Consider the following 22,177-nt stretch of genomic DNA (forward strand, 5'->3'; position numbering starts at 1 on the left):
CTTTCCTCTCAGCAGGTAGCACTCCATATTTCTCTCCGCCTCTAACACACCCCTCAACCCCACCCTTGGGCTCTGCAGCCAAAATGCAAAGGGATAAAAAGTCCTAGGAAGCAGGACTGGGTTGTATCTATCTTGCCCGAGAGAAATGTTCCTGCCCCATAATTTACCTCCAAGGAATATGGATAATAGTTACTGTCTTTTTGAGATGTCAGTCATTTGAGATCTCAATCATCTGTCGTCTTTGAGGTCTGAAACAAGTGTTTTGCCCTCTTCAGGCCAGTCTGGGGTCTGCAAAGGAGATGCCTGGGAAACCTTATCTGGGAGGACTCCACAATTAGGGTTTTGCCTAAGATCTTGGTGGTGGCACATCCTGAACCAGAGGGACCTGAGGGAAGCACCTCTCGCCCGAGAGGGGCCTGGGTCTGTAGGGCAATCATGGCTGAGTTCTGCCTCCACCCCTCACCCCTCACTGCTTGGAAGGTCCGTTTGAGATTTCTTGGTCCTTTGATGTTCAACTCCAACAAAAATGTGAAGCATTCCTGCTGAACATGGGCACAGACAGCTCTACTTAGGAATTTCATTTTGGTTTGAATAAGCAATTGAGAAAACCTTACATTACGGTTATTTCATCATTTTTACTGCACTTAACGTATTCCTGGATTGCATGTGGGAAGGCTGGGGAGAGGGGGTGATGGTCAAACAAGACAACCTTTGAAGTTCTGTTTAATTCTGAATATTGGTTTTATTGAAATAGAGGCCCCAGCATAAAAGATGGTAAAGGCAGGTTCTCTCAGTGGGTGAGGGATGCAGTGAGCCTGACGTTTTTCTTGGGACATTTGGTGGCCATCCTAGTGGTGGGAGGACAGCAAAGACGGAGCTAGAACAGACCTTTGCTCCATCCCAAATTTGTCTCCTTAACCTCTTCTTACACCTGATTTTACACGTATATTTATCTATTTATATTTTTCAACTTTTAAAAATAAAAGTTATAAACCTTGCAAAAGTACAAAGGATAATAATACACTAAAGCTCCCTCATCCATCACCCAGAAGAATTATCAGTATTTTGCCAATCTTTTATTTATTTATTTATTTATTTATTTATTTATTTATTTATTTATTTTGAGACAGAGTCTTACTCTGTCACCCAGGCTGGAGTGCAGCAGTGCGATCTCGGCTCACTGCAACCTCCGCCTCCCGAGTTCAAGCAATTCTCCTGCCTCGGCCTCCCAAGTAACTGAGATTACAGGCATGCACCACCACACCCAGCTGATTTTTGTATTTTCAGTAGAGACGGGTTTTCACCACGTTGGCCGGGCTGGTCTCAAACTCCTGACCTCAGGTGATCTGCCCGCCTCGACCTCCCAAAGCGCTGGGATTACAGGTGTGAGCCACCGTGCCTGGTCTATTTTGCCAATCTTGTTTCAGGTGTCTCATTCTATGTTTTTCCTGTAATATTCCAAATCAAATATCAGGTAAAGATACATGCCATTAACACACCTAACAATATTAACTCTAAATCCTTTATATCATCTAAATTCCTATGTGAACATTTCCTTGATAGTCTCAACAATGTCCTTTAAAGTCAGTTTTTGAATCTACATCCTGACAGTTCACACACTGTATTTGATTGATTGATCCTTCAAGATCTAGGAGTTCTGTCGTGGGCAGGATAAGGGCCCCCAAAGATGCCCATGTCCTAATCCATGTCACCTGTAATATGTTACTTTACCTGGCAAGGTGACTTCGCAGATAGCATCAGGTTAAGGACCTGGAGATGGGACAAGTAGCCAGGATTATACAGGTGGGCCCAATCTAATCACACAAGTGCTTAAAATTAAAGAACCTTTCCCAGCTGAGGACAGAGATGGAGACATGATGATCCGAGAAGGGTGTGAGGGATGGGTCATTACTGGCTCTGTACTTGGAGGAAGGGGCCATGAACCCAGGAATGCAGTGGCCACTAGAAGCTGGAAAGGCGAGGAAACGGCTTCTCCCCTAGAGCCTTCAGAAAGGAACTCAGCCCTGGGGACACCTCAATAGCTCCAGCGAGTCCATGGGAGACTTCTGACCTATAGAACTGCAAGATCACACATTGCTGTTGGTTTAAACCACCACATTTGTGGCAATTTGTCACCACAGCCATGGAAAAATGAATATACATCTTTTTAAGGGGGACTGAAAGTCACACTGAGGTGTAAGGTTGGTGTTGGGCCCAGGGAAAGGTGAGGGTCCATCTGAGATGCCTGGGGAGGGGAGGCTGGGCCTGAGAGGAGCGGCCCAGGTGCCAGGGGGCCCTCGATTGCCTCTGCCGACTCCTCACCGGCCAGTCAGACAAGAAGAGAAGAGCTCGCCCTCCTGCTGCAGCGGCCTCTTCGCAGCAGGATCAGGCCACCTCCCACCTACACCCTTCAGCAGCCTCCCCTGCCCTTGGAAGGCAATCACGCACCACGCCCCCTTCACTCCGCCGCTCTGTGCTGGGCTCATTTCTGTCCCTCTGCTGGGACAAGCTCCTTCCTGCCTCAGGGATTCCCGCTGGCTGGTCCCTCCGGCCATCCCTTCTCCACTGGCTGCTCATCAGCTCCAGGTCTCAGCTCCAGGGAGGCCTCCCCTGACCACTCTGTCTAGTGTGCCCCCCAACAAATCACAGGACTGTGTTTATTTCCCTCATAGCACTTGTCTCAGTCTGTCATTATTTCTGAAGGAAGGGCCTGGCCTGTCTGACTCACTACGGGGGTATGGCCATGCATTCAACAAACACTCATGGAGAACCAGGCACCACGCTGGGCGCTAACAGACAGTCATCACCTTTCCATGGCATGCATCCCAGCAGGGAGACAGGCGGGACAGCGATGGCAGTAGAACCAGATGGCTGTGGGGAAAGGACATACAGCAATGACACCAAGAGGTGGTGCTCAAGTCGCCCTGGAGGAAATGGAAGTGTCCCAGAGAGGCAGCATTTGGGGTGAGCCACAGGGAGCTGGGGCGCGAAGCCACTCAGATTGGTTGCAGCCATCGGGACGAGTGGGAATCGAGGGCACCACGAGTGTCCCAGGCGGTTTCAAAGCTGTGGTGTAGTAAAGGGCAATGCCTTATTCTGGGGAAGGCTGGGCCAAGCCCAAGGAATGGAAGCTGCAGGCAAATGGATTCCGGCTCAAAACAGGAAGGAATCTTGTGTCCAGCGAGGGCACTCTAGATGCCAAGACTGGGTGACGCCCACTGCCTTGGGCCAAATGTCAGATGGGAGGCAGGTGGCTGTGTAGGCCTCTCATCTTTCAGGCTCCCTGATACTCAGAGTTAGGCCCGCTAACGGGGACAAGGCCACACAGGTAAACAGCACCAGCAAATCTGCAGCGTGAGAAGGGCTATCGGAGAGGTGGCGTTTAGAACTACCTAATGTGCGGGGAGCTTGGTTTGCTGGTAAAAGCTGTCTTCCTTCCCGCTATTAGGAGGACACATTTGGACCTCAGCTTCACCACTGGTCATGTGAGAAAGCCTCTATACCTGGTTCCTCAATGTCTCCGTTTAGAAGACTGCATCAGCAAAACCATCCTACCATGGGAATTAACTGATGGATGTGTCTGGACTTCCCGAGGGGTTCTCCATGGACAGTATCGTGCTGGTAAATATTTAACAACTGACTCTTGGTGGGGGAAAATCCCTAAGTGTAGCATCTGTTAACCCCTCCACCCTGGCTGATTCGCAGCTGGGAAGACGTGTGCACAGCTGGCACCGTGAGCTGGCAGGAGCTGCTCCAGCACCCCCATTGCATGCAAAAGTCAAGCATTATCTCCAGCTCCCTGAATCCTGTGTGAAGGCAGGACAGCAAGCTGGTTAAGAGGCTGAGATTTGACTGGGCATGGTGGCTCATGCCTGTAATCCCAGCACTTTGGGAGGCCGAGGCGGGCAGATCACTTGAAGTGAGGAGTTCAAGACCAGCCTGGCCAACATGGTGAAACCCCATCTCTACTGAAAAATACAAAAATTAGCCTCACATTGGGGTGCACGCCTGTAATCCCAGCTACTCAAGAGCTTGAGGCAGGAGAATTGCTTGAACCCAGGAGGTGGAGGCTGCAGTGACAGGGGTGGGAGAGGCTGAGATTTGCAGCTGAACAAACTTGGGCTCAATGAGCAGCTCCAACTCTTACCAGTCATATGACCTTGAGCAAGTACAAATCTCAATTAGTAAATAGGAAAGCATCTTCTGCTGATGAAGCATTCATTCTGTTCTAAGGACTTGCCATCTCCTAACTCACTTAATCTTCACAGTAACCACAACAAGTTGGTTTGACTCTCATTCGAAGTTAAAGACAAGGAGACGGAGACCTAGAGGAAGTCATTTGTACAAGGCCATATGGCTTGCTCCTGATAGATTTGGAATTTGGACTCAGGCAGCCTGGTTTTGGAGCTGAATTCTGAACTACCTATATCGTCGCACCTCAGTCCAGTGAGAGAATGTGTCACCTGAGTGCTCAAGATACAGCAAGAGCCCGACCAAGTCCCGGAGCCTCTTAAGAGCGAAGCTCAGGGTGCAGGACCTGAGAGGGTGTTAATCAGCTGCTTCCATTTTTTTCTTAATATGGGAAGACTAGATTTTGCTTGGCTTCTGGAAACCGCTGCCATCTTGCTTTTCCTCCTACTTCAGCTCTTAGTCTCCTGTGCAGCTGGCTTTTCCTTCTTCCTGACTTTTCAAGCCCATCCTTGTACCTCTTATCTTCTCCATCAAAATTCTCTCCCTAGATGATTTCACTGAGGCCGATGGCTTAAATCCCTTAGAAATACTGATAGCTCCAAATCCCTATCTTTAGCCTGGCCTCCTGCCCTAGAATTCACACGTTGAACTGCCTAGTGGATTTCTCCACTTAGATGTCTAATAAGCATTTCAAACCTGCCCAGAACGAAACTTGATTACCATCCCCAAACCACTCTTCCCTGAGGAAATGGTGTCCCCATTCCACCAGTTGCTCAGGCAAAAACCCTAGCAATCAGCCTCACTTGCTTCCATTCTCTCTCATCTCCCACATCAAACCCATTAGCAAGTTCTGTTGGTTCTTTTTTGAAATGTACTCGGAGGCTACTTCTTACCACCTGCTTTGCTATGGTTCTAACCCAAGCCACTGTCAGTCTCTACCAGAGACACAATCTGTACCTTCCTAACTCGCACCCCTGTGTCCATCCCTGCTCACCCAAAGCCAACCCTTTGCATATATCTAGAGTGATTTTTTTGAAATGTAAATAAGAACTGGTCACCACCCTATTCAAATCCTCCAGGGGCTTCTTATTTCTCTTAGAACAAAACCCAGACTCCTGACTACAGCCCCAAAGCCCTACATGATCATGCCCCATTTACAGCTCCAGGCTCATTACCTATCATGTGCTCCCAGCCCCCGGATCTCCAGCACATCAGCCTCTTGGCTCTTCTTAGAACTCCCTGAATTCACTCCTGTCTCAAGGACTTTCCTGTGCTTTTCCTTAGAGTGGAGACACCCCTCCCAGTTCACATGGCTCACTCGCTTCATCTAGGTCTCTTCTCCAGTGTCCCCTCCTTGTGACCCCTGGATCTAAAGGAGTTGAACCACCCCACTCCTACCCTTATATTCTCATAGCTCCTCACACTGCCTCACTTTAAGCATTAAAATTCATTAAAATTTTATTGCTGCCTAAAATTCTATTATATATTTAACCATTTACTTGTTTAGCATCTGTGTCTCCCATTAGCAAGTAAGTTCTGGCCAGGCGTGGTGGCTCACACCTGTAATCCCAGCACTTTGGGAGGCCGAGGCAGGCGGAACACCTGAGGTCAGGAGTTCGAGACTAGCTTGGTCGACGTGCTGAAACCCTGTCTCTACTAAAAATACAAAAATTTGCTGGGTGTGGTGGCATGCACCTGTAATCTCAGCTTCTCGGGAGGCTGAGGCAGGAGAATCGCTTGAACCTGGGAGGTGGAGGCTGCAGTGAGCCAAGATCATGCCACTACACTCCAGCCTGAGCAACAGAGGGAGACGCTGTCTCAAAAGAAAGAAAGAAAGAAAGAAAGTAAGTTCCATGAAGGCAGAAATTTTCTGCTTTATTCATTGCTGAATACTCAACACCTAGAATTGTAGACCCTCCGTAGACACTTATTGGCTGAATGACTGAAAGAATGAATGAGTGGTTAGAAACAGTACCCATGTGGAAGAATATATAGCCACCTCTTACATACAGTTTCATTAATTCCCAGAAGTTTTCTATGGCAATTAGGGAGCAGATTATTTCGCCTGTTTATTGAAACCCAGAACCAACGATTCACTTGATGTTTAAAGACTAATCCGTCTGGAGTAAGTAGCTGCTGAACGTTGGCCTTTCAAATGAAGTAAGTTAAGTATTATGTGTCTCCAATGTATTTTAAACTTGTTTTATGTCAATTATGTCATCACAACTTTGGAAGAAACTTTATTAGGACAAACTTTAATATTTTTTTCTAGAAAGTATTTTTTTTAAACTAACACAAATGCAAAGTCACTGTAAAGTTCAAGAAGTGAAGGATATCTTATTTTAGTCACAACTGAAAGGAAAGCACATCACTAATAATACCAAACTTGGTTTGGCAATTTTTAGAAACCCCATTTAGGCCGGGCGCAGTGGCTCACGCCTGTAATCCCAGCACTGTGGGAGGCCAAGGTGGGCGGATCATGAGGTCAGGAGATCGAGATCATCCTGGCTAACACGGTGAAACCCCGTCTCTACTAAAAATACCAAAAATTAGCTGGGCGTGGTGGCGGGCGCCTGTAGTCTCAGCTACTCGGGAGGCTGAGGCAGGAGAATGGTGTGAACTTGGGAGGTGGAGCTTGCAGTGAGCAGAGATCGCACCACTGCGCTCCAGCCTGGGCGACAGAGTGAGACTCTGTCTCAAAAAAAAAAAAAAAAAAAAAAAATTAAATTAAAAAGTAATGTTTAAAGTCTATACTTAAATAACCATTTCAAAGAAAAAGCTAGTAGCCTGATTTTTGCAAAACATCCTCATTAAGACAATGTAACCATACAAAGAGATTTACTCTGTGTTTGAATAATATGGTCACAAGTGGTCTCCCTTACCTACCTCCACCCTTAAATGAGAAGAAATTTAGTACACTCATGGGGATATGAGTTAGGCCTGCCAAATACTTTTGGAAAAAATTCTGCTAAATAGTTTCTAGAAACTGCTAGTACTCTTAAGAGGGTCGACACATTCTAATATATCCAAACACAGTTTTTTCTAATTGCTTGGCTGCAAATGAACTTGTAAGGTTAAAAGTATAAGAATTTATTCCATGATCAGTGATGGAATCCTAATCCATCTTAAGCTGCGTGCATGACAACTGGCATTTCCTAATATGTATTACGAGATAGAGAATTTTTTGAAATTTTTGCCTGAGGGTACATTCCCTTTCAAAAGCAGAAGATTTTCTTCTTTTGCTTTCTCAAGATATCATGCTAAACTTCATTCTTGATGGTTCATCTATTAAGGAAGCAAGATAGAAGGGAGAATCCATGATAGATTTATAAATTTGGGGCAAAATGTAACACAAAGCATTCCAATACACAACTTCAAATCAAAACCTCAACTTGGGCAACGGACGTTATATCAACCAACAGCATTCTTTAGAAATGCCTGACATTCAATTGGATAGAATTATATATTGAAATAGATTGTAGGCATATTGCGAATGTTTTTCCTCTAGCATCTGGTAGTATCAAAGCCCAGGAGGAAAAAAAGGGTGACTGTGCCAGAATTAAAAAGCTGCCTCTTTGGATAAATATGTGGAAAGGATATGAATTAATTTATCAAAAGGCTAGAAGAATTTGCTGAAAGTCAGAGGGGGAAGCGGTTTCTAAAAGCAATAAGCTATTTGGAATTTGGCAGCATGCAACTTAGTGCTTTGTATAGCTAGTATTATTAGCCAAATAAGGGTAAAATGACATTTCAAAGGAGGAAAACAAATGAATGAATACATGCATAGAAAGCAACAAGGCAATATCCTATTTGTAAATGTAAGTAGTACTCATAGTGTCTGAGATGTAATGTGGGATGAGCCCCAAGGGAAATCAGGCACCTTCTCAATGAAGCCTTTTTAGACTTGAAAGAAAGTAGTGGCTGGGCACAGCATATCACACTGTAATCTCAATGTTTTGGGAGGCCGAGACAGGAGGACTGCTTGAGGCCAGGAGTTTGAGACCAGGCTGGGCAACATAGTAAGACTCTGCCTTTAAAAAATAAAAATTAGCTGGGTGTGGTGGCATATGCCTGTAGTCCTAGCTACTTGGGAGGCTAAGGTGGGAGGATTGTTTGAGCCCAGGAGTTTGAGGCTGCAGTGAGCTGAGATTGCTCCACTGAGATTGCTCTAGCCTGGGTGACAGAGTGACACTCTGTCTCTTAAAAAAAAAGAAAAAAAAAAAGTAGTGACTTATGATTTCTGTGATCTGGATGCTAGTTAAAGTAAGCTAACTGCTAAACAAACACTCCAGAACCTCAGTGATTATGAAAAGCCCAAGTAGGTGTTCCTGGGCAGTAGACCCTGGTCAGTCAGGGACCCAGACTCCTTCCATCTTGTGACTCTTCTCTCCTCTAGGCTAGCATTGTGGTCCTCTCCTTTTAGCCAATGGAAGAGAAAATAAAATGAAAGGTAGTGCATAGGAGGATATTATGAATGAAGAGTGACAGCTGGGTGCTGCAGCTCACGTCTGTAATCCCAGCGCTTTGGGAGGCCGAGGCAGCAGATCACCTGAGGTCGGGAGTTCGAGACCAGCCTGACCAACATGGAGAAACCCTGTCTCTATTAAAAATACAAAATTAGCCAGGCGTGGTGGTGCACACCTGTAATCTCAGATACTCTGGAGGTGGAGGCAGGAGAATCGCTTGAATCCAGGAGGTGGAGGTTGCAGTGAGCCAAGATCACACCATTGCACTCCAGCCTAGGCAACAAGAGCAAAACTCCATCAAAAAAAAAAAAGAGAGAGAGAGAATGAAGAGTGAAAGCCCTCATATTCCATTGACCAGAACCCAGTGACACGACCACACCTAACTCCATGAGAGGCCGAGTAGTGTAGCTGTGAGCTGAGAATTCTGAGGAAGCAGGTGTGAGTAATCAGTTTCTACTGCAAGTGGTACCATGACATTGTACTCACTTGCTGAGGAATCTCTGTTCTATCCCCCCATGGTAAATCGTAAGTTCCTAGAACAGGACAGAGTTACGTCTTGTGTGTCTCGGTATCTTTAACACTAACACTGGCATGGAGTTGATGCTCCGTTTGTAGTCAGTGGATGTGGCTGTCTGGCTCACAGAGCCCAGCACAGTGACCTGGCGATGTTAAGACTGGTGTTCTGTGTTTTAATATTGCCAAGAAATACTTGCATTTTTCTCCCCTCCTCAAGATGGCCTCCCTGTGAAGACACTGCCAGAGGACACAGGGACCACATGCTAACAGTGGGCAAGGGGAACATACTTTGTTAACTCTCATTGTGTCTTCAAGCTAGGAGAAGCCTTCAGAGGAAGGTGTCCTCACACTCTTCACCTCTAGAAGGAGCGCCTAGATGGGGAGGCTGTGTTCCTGGAAGACAAAGAATAGGGCGGAGGGTTTCTAGTGAAACCCAACCTCATGAATAAAAAGAGAGCCAAACTCAAACCAGACGTCCTTATCAGCCAAGAAAGACGTCAGAAGTTACAGGTGAGTGAGCAGGACTATAGAACTTTAGACAAATCCAGAATCTTATTCTGTCTCCATTTTATTTCATTTAAAACAGGAACAGCCCCCGCATGAATATTCAGGGACCACAGAGGAAGGGGTTTCTGCAGGGTTGCACTCCACTTTGCAGTCAGGCTAGGAGAGGATGAATCCTAAGGAAGAGATGGCGGCAGCAGTCCCTTATTCATTTTTTTATACAAAACTACAAAGCAAAACAAAAACAAAATCACAAAACACAAAATAAAACCCCCAAAACAAAATTACAAAATAAAAAAATGCATGATTACAAAACAAAAAACAAAATTTTAAGCTTTATTTTTTAAAACACAATTACCATCAAGGAAAAATGGATACATTGGACCTCATCAAATTACAACTTATGCCGTGTGAAAGACTCTATAAGAGGAGGAAAATGACAAGCTACAACAGGGAGGAAATATTCGCAGACCATATGTCTGACAGAGGACCAGTATCTGGAATACATAAAGAACTCTCAAAACTCAACAGTGGAAACAAACAATCCAATTAGAGAATGGGCAAAGGACACGAAGAGACATTTCACCAAAGAGGATTTACGGATGGCAAACGTGAAAAGATGCTCAATATCACTGGCTATTAAGACCATGTTATACACCTGTTAAAACAGCTGACATAAAAAGTCATGACACCACCATATGCTAGAGAAGATTCGGGGGAACTAGATCCTCAGCCACTTCTGATGGGAATGTAAACTGGCTCAGCTACTCTGGAAAAATAGCATGGCAGTTTTATAAAAAACTAAACATACACTTACCATACAACCTAGCTATTGTACTCCTGGGTATTTATCCCAAAGAAATGAAAATTTATATCCATACAAAAACCTGTACACAAAACTAGAAACAACCAACATATCCCTAAGCAGGTGGTGGGTTACAAATTGTGGTGTATCCATACCATGGACTACTACTCAGCCATCAAAAGGAACAAACTATTGATATAACTTGGATGGATCTCAGGGACATGAAGCTGAGTGAACAAAAGTCCATCTCAAAGAGTCACGCTATTATGATTCCATTTATGTAACATTTTTATAATGATAAAAGCATAGAGATGGAGAACAGATTCATGGTTGCCAGGGCTGGGGATGGTGGGGAAGTAGGGGTGAGGGGAGAATAGACAGCACGAGGGAGAGCCTCATGGTGACAGAACAGCTTTGTATCTCGATCTTTGAGTGGTTGCATGAATCTTACACATGTGATAAAATGGAGCAGAGCTGCAAGATATGTGTTGTACTAATATGGATCTCCAGGTTTGAGTACTGTCCTACAGGTCAGTGAGATGTAACCACTGGAAGAGACTGTGTGCTGAGTACGTGGGACCTCTCTGTACTATTTCTACTACATTCTATGAATGTCTAATTATATCTAAATTCAAGGTAAAACAAGAACAAAATTAAAACTGTGCTTTTGGAAAAACAGTATTTTACATTTTTAATTTAATTTAATTTAATTTTTTTTAAAGACAGGGTCTCACTGTGTTGCCCAGGCTAGTCTCGAACTCCTCGCCTCAAGTGATCCTCCTGTCTTGGCCTCCCAAAGTGCTGAGATTACAGGCGTGAGCCATTGTGCCTATTTTTAATTTTAAAATTAATAATTCTCATTGTAAAGTGTTTAAGACTATTTAAATATTAAAGGAAAGTCCCCCATATTGTCTCACCCTTCAATCAACTTCAATCTCATGTCACAGAATAACTACTATGAACAGTCAGGTGTGGCATGCATCTTATTTGTTATATTCCTTTCTGTCTGTTTGTTTGTTTGTTTTTTTGAGATACAGTCTCGCTCTGTCACCCAGGCTGGAGTGCAGTGGCAAGATCTCGGCTCACTGCAACCTCCGCCTCCCGGGTTCAAGCAATTCTTCTGCCTCAGCCTCCCAAGTCGCTGGGACTACATAGAGGCGTGTGCCATCATGTCTGGCTAATTTTTGTATTTTCGGTAGAGACAGGGTTTCACCATATTGGCCAGGCTGGTCTCTAACTCCTGACCTCGTGATCTGCCCACCTTGGCCTCCCAAAGTGCTGGGATTACAGGTGTGAGCCACCGCAACCGGCCTATTATATTCTTATATACACATATATGGACTTTTGGTTTTTTTCCTCAAATGGAATCACTATGCTAACTCTTCTGCAACCTTTTTTTTCCACATAATAATAATACATCTCGGACATCTATTCAAGACACCATAAACAGCTCTATCTCATTCTTTTTAATAGCTGCATGGCATTGCATCGTATGGCTGTACCATAATTGATTTAATCGGTCCCATAATAATAAACATTTAGATTGTGTCCAGTTCTTACCAAAAATGCTGCGATGGATATTCCTCTACAAACATTTTGTGCAAATACTACATCTATAAGACAAATATATGATTTTGATAGATAATGTCAAATTGCTTTCTTAAAAATTTGTAACAAGTTGTGGGTAAAAGCAGCTTTAAAGAGAACAGGAAGGCAGCTGCATCCCCGGGGCCTGGAAGGGAAGGGACCTGAAGAAACCTCGCTGACCACGAGGTGGAACCCCTGGAAGAACCAGGGCGCCTCCCACCTGCACTGGTGGGGATGCCAGGCTTATGGAAAGTTAGCAGTCGTTTTCCTTTTCCTCCCGCCTCTGGGTGGCTAGGGGACACTTCATCTTTATCAGGAAATGAAGTGAGATGATCTAACATGAGAGGATCTATCTTACTACCCTCTGGAAAGCGACAGCAGGGCTAGTCTTCCCTCTCAAGACACACCAGGACATTCCCATGAGCGCACACACTGGCTACGGCATCCATCGATGGGATTTTTAGCCAACATCTTCCAACTTCACTTCCTCGTTTCCACCACCGACCCATTCCCAAAACAATTCTAGTTTGACTTTACACTGGACTAACCCGGGTGCAAAGTGACTGGACCCTCCCAAGGAGGACCCTAGGAAAAATCCGAAAATGGGCCTGCCATAAACTGCATCCTCTCCCTCCCAGCTGCAGGTACCCATGAGTGTTAAACTAGAGAAGGCAAATGTTGGCGTAATCATATTGGCTTACAGGAATTCATGGGTCAGGGATCATTTTGGGAAGGAAGGATATAAGATTTTGACGTTTGCTGAAAGGAGATACAAGTCTTTTTTTTTTTTTTTTTGGACAGAGTCTCGCTCTGTCCCATGCTAAAGTGTAGTGGTGCGATCTTGGCTCACTGCAACCTCTGCCTCCCGGGTGCAAGCAATTATCTGCCTCAGCCTCCCGAGTAGCTGGGACTACAGGCGTAGGCCGCCACGCCCGGCTAATTTTTTGTATTTTAGTAGAGACGGGGTTTCATCGTGTTGCCCAGGCTGTTCTAGAACTTCTGAGTTCAGGCAATCAGCCCGCCTTGGCCTCCCAAAGTGCTAGGATTACAGGCGTTAGCCACCACGCCCGGCTAGGAGACATAAGTCTTAAAAGGATTGAGAGACACTGATCTGGTCCTGAGCGCACAGTTGCTCAGAAACTGGGGTCTCAGTGACGTCATGGGACTCATCCACGTCACAGGGCTGGGAGATGACCCACCTGGCCTTGAACCCTGGTTATCTGTTTCCCAAATCAGAGTTGGTGGACAGAGCAAGGACAATCCAGCTGGAGCGATGGTTCGGGTTATGTGTTCACCCAGCCCTTTCGGGACGCCGCGTGCCTGCACTGTGGGAACGCAGGTGGACAGCCGGTCCCTGCCGTGGGCGCTGGGGGCCAGTGCGGAGCGCGGGAATATTCCCACCGCCACGTGCGCGCGGACAGCGGGTACTCTGAGGCGGGGCCTGCAGCCTGGCTGGGGCTGGGAAGACTTCCTGGACGAGGGGCAGCCCGGGTTTTCCTCAAGGATGAGCTGGAGCAGGAGCAAGGTGCCGGGACAGGGCCGAGCCGGGTGAGAGGCCTGGGCCAGCAACAGCGGCCTTAGAGCAGGGACCGCGCAGCTCCGTGTCCCCGCAGTGGGAGGGCGGCGGGCAGGGGCCAGGCGAGTTTGGCCGCAAGCCTCTGCTGGGCCGTCGCAGCACCATCCCACAGACCGCCACTGAATCAACAGCAGCCAGTTCTTCCTGGGCTCTGGAAGCCGGAAGTCCAAGAGCAAGCATCAGGATGGGTCCCTCCTTGGCCTGCAGGTGGCGGCCTTCTGGCTGCGTCCTCCCAGGGTCTTCCTTCCGGGCAGCACACCTGGCTGCTCTGTGTCCTGATCCCCTCTTCTGAGGACACCAGGCAGATTGGATTGGGGCCAGCTCTTATGATCTCATCGCCACTTTACCTCTTTCAAAGATTTTATCTCCAAATATAGCCACATTCTGAGGTACTGGGGGTTAGGGCTTCAACGGATGAATTACAGAGGTGGGGGCACAATCCAGTCCATAACAAGGCTTTTGTGTCATTCGAGGGGCACAAACTCTCCCAGGCACCAACTGGAACCAGGGCAGCAGCGAGCTCAGATTTGTTTTTGGAAGGCCTGTCTGCCCCGTGGCTGGGTGGGCAGTGGGACCACCGGCAAGAGGCCTGCAGGACAGATTAAGCTCCCTCTTGACTAAGCTCCTACACCAGCCCACCCCCTTCTTGTTACAACCACTTTTGCTGGTTGGCTCTCTGGACTCCTGAGGCCCAGGAAGGCTTAGGGTGGGGGCGAGGCGGGGAGAGGCCTTTCCCAGGGGGCCCCCTCACTACTCCTGCCTCTGGCGGGAGGAGCTCTGCAGGGTCACTATCCGGAACCAGCCCGTTGGGCACCTTCTGCAGACTCAGAAGGGAGCAGCACCTTCCCCACAGGGCTACAGAGAGGGCCAGATACCTTCCAAGATGCATTCCTGGACAAAGGCGGCAGGATATGCCGGGCTGGCAGAGGCAAGGGATCAGTGGACAACCAAATGGCCTGCAAACCAACACAGGATGGGTAACTTTGGATGCATGGATTTGGGGGCGCTATGAATTTAAACATTTAAAAATACGTATTAATAAGTAACAGAAACTTACTTCTTTAGGCACAATATTAGAAATATTGGAAGTATATTAGAAGTTATTAAACCAACTGGAGATCTTTTTAGCCAATGTCTTAAACACATTTATGACTAGAGCAAAAACTTATTTTCAAAATATTGTGATAGTTGTATGTCGACATAACTTAGGAAAATTGCACACATTTTTATCTTATGTAGTTTAAAAATATTCTTCTGTGAAGAGGTCCATAAGTTTCACCCGATTGCCAAAGAGTCCATGGCTCAAAAAAGGTTAAGAATCCCTGTTTAACCAAAGCCACGGATGAGATGAGGTGGAGTCCAAGGAGAGGAAACTAAAGACTCATTTTACCCTCTAGTAATAAGACATTTGGGGGCTAGGACTTCAGAGAAGTTCAACTGCTCTGGAGCAACTGGAAAGTTCAGGGCTTCAAAATATAATACAGGTAAAGAAAAGCAAAGTATTGGTATTCTTCTGATGACAAATGTTCTTTGATTTTCATCATCCTTCTGAACACAAGTCACAAGTCTGAAAACCTGTATAATGCTGATCATCTCAAGTACCCTCTGCCTTCAATCTTGGGTGTGTTTATTTGAAACCTAACAATGTGTGCAAAACCAGGAGAAGGCTAGGGAGTGAGGGATTTTGCTAAAGTCACACAAGTGTGTGTGCTGTTTTTGCTCCAAGCTGATTAGATGCTTCTATTGTTATGTATCAAGACATCTCAGGGTGTGGTTGCCCTAAAGGAGACAGTGAGGCAAGAAGGTGACGGCATTTGTAGTTACCAGCCACCCTCCTGCTCTTTTAGGATGTTTGTGTATACACACCCTAATGCCAGCACATGAGGATGTGGAGACCAGGCCCGGGAGGAATCCGTCCTCACAAACACCGAAGAACCCAGTTATCCGTGTGCTGATCCACACGCTGCCGGCAAAGCCTGTAGCTGGCAGGCATCATGCCACATTTCTCTCTCAAAGCAACCCTATAAATGTAATCCTTGAACAGGGCCTTCTCATTTCCAGCAGCTCTTTCATAATTTTGTGCTTTCTACTTTTTGAGATGTTGTCTTGGCTCATCCCACTTGAACCTACAGCCGTCAGCTTCTTTAATAGGGGTGTCTATAAAGAACTGCCCTAAAATATGCTTTTCCAGTGCACTTAATGTCTTTCCAATTAGATCCAGATGTGAAAAGCTGAAGGAACAGTTCTCAGGACTGGACAAGATGACATAAATCTTGCAGCTGACAGAGATCCCACTGAGCTCAGTTGGGGAAACTCACAGAGAACTTGTTTGGGGCCAGAAAAGCGGCTGGGTATAAAGACAGATGTGTACACTCGGATTCAAAAAAATATGTTAAGAGAGAGAAAGCGTTCCTCTAACACAGTGCCTACAAATACGGCTGAGGCATGAAGCAGGCTGGGCTACCCGCCCCCCACCCCCAACTAGATCAAAGGAGGTGACTGAAAAGGCTTTGGAGAGAGCAGACCAACTCAGCGATGCTTCCTGGTCTCTTTAATTGCTCTTCTCAGGGCGAGGAAGGTGGGCACTCCTGACAGACCTTGCTGGAGGAGAACAAGGGCTGTTTGTGCAGCTGAGGACTTGGCTTTTATTTTTTTAATGATCAGGTTTTGTACACTTTCCAGAATATTCCTTTTAAAAATAGTATATTCTTCCTTCTCTTCTCCAGATGCTAGGAAGTGCAGGTTCAACCCAAACCGTGTCTATTTCAAAGGGACACACAAACCCAGAGCTGGAGTTAAAGGAGTTTGGTGGCATGCCGCCCAAGGACTGAAGGTTTTGGTTTTCTTTTACCTTCCCAAGTAATTTTGTTTTTGAAGGTTGGAAAACAAATTCCACAGAAGGATCAGCTTCTGCAGGATACAGCCTGGAGCAAGGCAGAGCAAGGAGCTGGGTGCAGGGCTGAGCCAGGACCAGGGCAGACACGGTCCCTCAGACAGGAGCCGCCCTGGACAGACAGCTCCCAATGTATCCAGGGGCTCACTTTCTAGTATTTCAGGTTCCCAGGGGAGGAACTGAGGGTTTTCTTTTTTCTCTCAAGAGGCTCCTTCCAATTATCCACGGCCTCTTCTCTAACGCTTCTCTCTCTCTCTCTCTCTCCCTATCATGACACCCGGCTCTGTGACAGAGGAGAGAGGGGCTTCGCTGCACACTTGCTCGGAGGAGGCTCACAGGGGCCATTTGCAGCACCTGGTCAGGGCCACTCTTGTAAACCTTGCCTGGGCCCAGCCCACCCAGTGCTGGAGAAGCCCTGTCCTCCTTGGCTGAGACCTTTTACTTTTCCTGCCATGCATCCCACGGAAAGCCTGATGATAGTGCATTTCATTGACAATTTTATGACCCTGGCCATTTCCCCCTGTAACAATATCTTTAAAATGGCTCCTTGTCTTCAGGTGGGTGAGAGCAGGGCTGTGCTCTTCCCTCTCCTTCCTGTCACTAAACGTCTGTGCCTTAAGCAGTAACACTGAAGTAGTAGAATGTCAGTTCTGGATCACAGAACTGCACAGGTAACTTTGACCACTTTTGTTTCCATCCTGAGATAAAAGCCAAAACATATTTTTTAAATTTATGTTTTACATCTTTTAGTTTGGCATTGCTTTTCTGAGCGAATTCTAAGTATTGTAAAGATGTCTTCAAAGACAGACAACCTCGACTCTAAAGAAATTAATGCAAATTACAGTGTATCTCAGTGACATGCTAATTTATAGCACCGTAAAGGTACAGTTCAAAGCTCCAACGAGCCAGAAGAAAGTCAGTGGATTGATGGTTTGCAGTAAGAAAGGTTTAGAAACAATAAAATGTAACTAGGATTTTAGTTTGGAAATGAACTAGGGGTCCATTTGTTCCACGTTACTGAGTTTTTAATTTAGATCTGCTGTTAAAACCTAATGCATTTTGTATTTGTGGCTAGTAAAGGACTCTGACTCAGTGTCTTCAAGGAGACATTGAAAAAGAGCAGGAACAATTCTCAAAGATAAGACTTGCAGCTGCAGGTTTCTTAACAAAAAATGTAATCTCTAGATCTCACCTCTAAAATGTGATTATAAAGCAGAAAAGTAAAATGAAACAAAGAAACAAACAAAAGAAACACCTGTGATTTTTTAAAAAGAGGTTGGCAATTATTGTAAAAGGGAAAACGCATTTCCGTAGAAGCAAAATTCACTTGTAGTAGCATATAAAATATTATGCTGTATCTTCATGAACTGGCAATTATTAATCCCAAACACGTGAATTTGAGTAAGAATGTAAAAGCTATCATTTGATGTTACAAACGACGACTATGTAAGCATACCTTCCCATTTCTTTGCTCAGTATTCCTATCATTTACACTCTACACAGACACTGAATGTGCAAATATATTCAGCAAACACACTCTAGATTCTAAGAGCTGTCTGGGAAAAATCAAGGAGCACCTTGTTACCTACCCAAACCAAACTGGTGAAAATTGGCACAAGTGCTTAGGTGCTTTGAGGCCTGAGTAAGCTAAACCAGTTCGAAAATAGATAACTCTTTTTAGAACACAGAAGGAGAAAAAAAATTTTTAAGAGGCAATTTATTTCTTAGGATAAGTAGATTTTTGTTTTAATTTTTATACCAACAAGAAATTAAATTCTGGTTTGCTAATACAAATAACATCTTTTTTTAAAAAAAAAAGATACAAAGCTACTGAGCAGACATGTATCTGTTTTGTTTTAAGAAAGCAAATTCCTGGGTGTGGGTCAGTGTAGCCCCCTCTCTGTGAGGATGCCAGTTTTCTGAAGTGACGACTTGGTCCAGCAGCCACTCCACTCCAGAGGGCTGAGCTTCAAGCTGTCACTCGGATGCATGTCTGTGTAGCCAGAAAACAAATGTGCACTTTTACTAAATGTTGTGTTCCTTTTACTCAAGATCACCTAATTCTAAATACATTTTTTACAAAAAAAAAAACACTTCAGAATATTAGACTATTTAAAAATTAGTTATCCTTAATGAATATAGAGGTTAATAAAATTATTTCTCTATAATAATCCCAAACACGTAAAGAGCAAGCTGTAAAAAAGGAATTCTGTTCCCCAATCTAGCAGTCACAAATTCTGCACTTTAGGCTGTTAGTTTTTAAAATGCCACACATTCATAAAGTTGTGTTTTGCTACACATGCCAAAATACTAAACAGTAACTGTGATATGACACCGCCTGGACAAATTTAAAATTTGTGGAACCCTGAAGAATTACATTTCTTCTTGGATTAGCTGATTGCTGATTTCATTTGCAGCTATAACCTAATTTTTACAACGTTAAGTGGGCCTACCTTCAACTCACATAGTTACTTTTGCTTCTTGATAATATTATCATAAAACTGAATTTGAAAGACTTCTTTTTGTGATCTGTGTATCTGTATGGAGGGATGTTTTCTTAATCCCTGAATCAGAGGTGGCAACAGACAAAGGCAGTGAAGATTAGGACTCAATAGAATGGGGTCCTAGGTCACTCTGTCCCAACAAGACATGCCAATCATTTATCCATCCACTCTCTTCTTCAACACAGAAATAGCAATCACAGACCATCATGACATCTTCCATTTGAATGGCATTTTACATTTTCTTATTTTTAAAGAGAGAAGAATAAGAGTATTAGGCAAGGAAAGGACTAACGAGGGCATTCTTTCAAGCGGCGATTAATATGTATGGTCTGTAGATGTATATTAACACACACAGATCATGGATTTAAATGACTTTATAGTAAAGCCACAGTAGGACTGTGCTTCCCCACAGGACAATGTGCCCAGTGAGCGCTGCAGCCTATGCAGATCTGGGAAGTTGTGGCTGTGGGGCGGTCAAGTGGTCCTCCCACCACTAGGAGAGAGGTAGTTTAGGCAGGACCTTGGAGTCCAAGCCAGCTTATGCTTAGAGATAGGACTCAGCTTCAACTGGAGATGGAAACATTTAGCCAGTTCATCCTACTCAGTGTTTGCGGCATGACCCTAGAATTCTACCATGTGCAACCCTACCAAAAACATGCCTTGGTGCAGGCAGAAGGGCCATCTGGATCCCATCTCCTCATACGAAGGTGCAGGTCATAAAGCCTCCTGCCCGCTCTGCTTGGGCTGGCTCTGAGACTCACAGCTATCTATCTAGAGACTCACAGCTATCTGATGGTAGGGAAGTTTACACTTGCAAAGGCTCAGGAAGGAGAGGTCATGAGACTGATTTGGGGAACTTAGCAACTTGGCCTCTGGTCAAACTACTACTCTCTCAGGGGCTGTGTGGCCAGGGCGGAGGGTTTGGGAGCCAGGAGTACAGGTTGGGAGTCAAAGGCCACCATGTTTAGGGGGCTCACTGTTGCTGCAGCAGACACTGACAGCAGACCTCCCTTGACCTAGAGAGAATGTGGGACCTGTCCCCATTGGGCTCTGGGGCAGCCTCAGCTCAGGGCAGGCCAGAGCAGCCCAAACCAGGAGTGCGAGGTATGTTCACAACCTCCAGAGACAGGCCCAGGGGTGCTCTGTGCCTCTGCTGAGGTTATTCCCTATCCTTAAAAGGCCCTACCCTCTTATCTTCATCTGAAAAACCACCATCATTTCCTCCCCTAAAGTGCTCTCCAAATTTCATGTCTGTCCTTTGCACTTCCAGAATGCTTTGCCCATATATCTGTTATAGTTTTTTTTTTTATCACACTGATAATATGTGAGACTACAACGTGTCTCTGTACACCACCTGGCCATGGTCAAGGGGCGTGATGTGCATATCTCTCTAGCCCCAACACATAACCTAAAACATAGTGGATGTTCAATACATATGAGATGGATGGACGGACGGATGGAGGGATGGATGGATGGATGGATGAGAAGCTGAGGCTTAATGTCTGAGTGTGTCATCCAAATCAAAGTTCACTGGCTGTTTTTAGAGTTTAAGAAGATGGGTTAAATGTCTAGGCCCATGTCAGAAAGGATCCATGTACTGGCACAAATGAATGATGATGGGACATGCTCTCCAGTGGGCAGACTCAGGCTCAGCAGTGAGACAAATACCCTTAAAATCTTCAGATCTGTGAACAGCATGTGTTTCTATCTTGTTGTCATGGAGCATTGTTCAGTTAAAAACCAAAAGCCAAAGAGGGAATAAATAAATGTGTCACAGGAGATTAGGCACAAAAGGGCAATCTAAAATATACAGTGTGGTCTATTTAAAACAGGTCCCAGTTGGTGATATAGAAGACTTTAAATAGGGCCTCTTTAAAATAGGTGAGCCTAAATTAATCCAGTGTAAGAAATGGAACCTCTCATCTTGCATTACATGGAGAAAGAATAACTGAAATCTGCCCAGAGTTATCAATCATTCATTCAGTCAGGTATCTTTTGAGCACCTCCTAAGTGTACAATACAGTCCCTGCTTCGCTGAGGATGTAAAGAAATTGGAAATGTGGACATGAAAGAGGAAGAGTTTGCTAAGTGGGAGGGGGAGGGAGCAGGTGCTCCTCATGATAGGAAGGGAGGGGGCAGAACAGTCCCGGTATGGAGGCAGGAATAAGCATGGGGCCCATATTCGGAGGTCTTGGGGAGTTTCTATTGCATTCCATCTCTTCCTACCGTTCCTATGTGGGTTACTGGGGCTGATAACATTCTCTATGTTTACAGCCACTGATATTTTCTCTATGACGACATATGTTTCAAGTATGGAAAAATGTATATGCAAACATATTTGGGCATCTATTTAAAAATGGAAACAGTACAGGGGCTGCTAGATTCAAATTCCAGGAGTTGTACAGAACATTTTATTGAGTAGTGAATCACACACAGTGTACCAAGTAACAACATTTACCAAATGAAACCAAGGTCTCTTAATGTTCCCAAATCTTTGATTCTCTGATACAATAAATATATTGCTACCCAAACATTCTTTTAGCCCTGACATCTTTCTTTAACTTGCACTGGGAATTCTTTGAAGTTGAATTTTCCTCAGGACATATTATATCCATGAATTAGATTTTTTTTCATAATCCTCTCTGGCCTTTTCTAGCTCATCGAGGGCACTGAAAGGGATAGAAACGATGACTGTGCAGTCAGATATCTGTTTTCAAATGGAAAATGGCAAGAATACTAAAGAGATCTACCCCAGCTTAGAAATACAAAGAAAGAAATTTCAACAACCAAAAACCACCTCCCTTCAGATGTTACTATCTAAATGATAATCAACAATCCAATATGCTATAGGTTGGTGTCCAAGCCCAGGCCCTTGGAGGCTGCAGCCCTCCGAAGGACCCCATTCAGATAAGGGCCAACAAGGCTGCCCCCAGGGGCTGTGTGGCCTCCACACTCTTACATGCGTAGTTGAATCTTCATCTCGAATGAACCACTTAGGCTTAGGCACCCTCTCACATTTCCATTGGTGATGTTGTCATAAGGGAATTTCATTTTATACTTTCCAGCCTAAGAGATTTGGTACAAAAAAGATATGCCGCCAAAATAAAAAGATGGGGGAGGAAAAGAACATCTCCC

At 45.1% G+C, this 22,177-nt stretch overlaps 1 protein-coding gene and 1 long non-coding RNA gene across 12 annotated transcripts in view; one reads left to right on the forward strand and one right to left on the reverse strand.

The window, feature by feature from the left end:
• STAU2 (staufen double-stranded RNA binding protein 2) overlaps positions 1-22,177 on the reverse strand; it is a 337,228-nt gene that overhangs the window by 15,549 nt on the left and 299,502 nt on the right. The window contains exon 14 of one of the 11 annotated variants that reach the window (XM_058444332.1): positions 9,846-9,903. The exons of 9 other annotated variants lie outside the window; for them this stretch is intronic. In XM_058444332.1, coding sequence (XP_058300315.1) covers positions 9,886-9,903 — 18 coding nt within the window. In that variant the 3' untranslated portion in view covers positions 9,846-9,885. Of the gene's footprint in view, positions 1-9,845; positions 9,904-18,400; positions 18,532-22,177 lie in introns of those variants that run through there. One more of the 11 variants, XM_058444334.1, reaches the window with a different exon arrangement.
• LOC131384248 (uncharacterized) overlaps positions 13,281-22,177 on the forward strand; it is a 53,620-nt gene continuing 44,723 nt past the window's right edge. The window contains exon 1 of the long non-coding RNA XR_009214917.1: positions 13,281-13,358. This is a non-coding gene — a long non-coding RNA (uncharacterized LOC131384248). The remainder of the gene's footprint in view (positions 13,359-22,177) is intronic.

This window comes from Hylobates moloch, unplaced genomic scaffold, assembly GCF_009828535.3.
Source record: "Hylobates moloch isolate HMO894 unplaced genomic scaffold, HMol_V3 SCAFFOLD_9, whole genome shotgun sequence".
In the NCBI taxonomy this organism is placed as follows: domain Eukaryota; kingdom Metazoa; phylum Chordata; class Mammalia; order Primates; family Hylobatidae; genus Hylobates; species Hylobates moloch.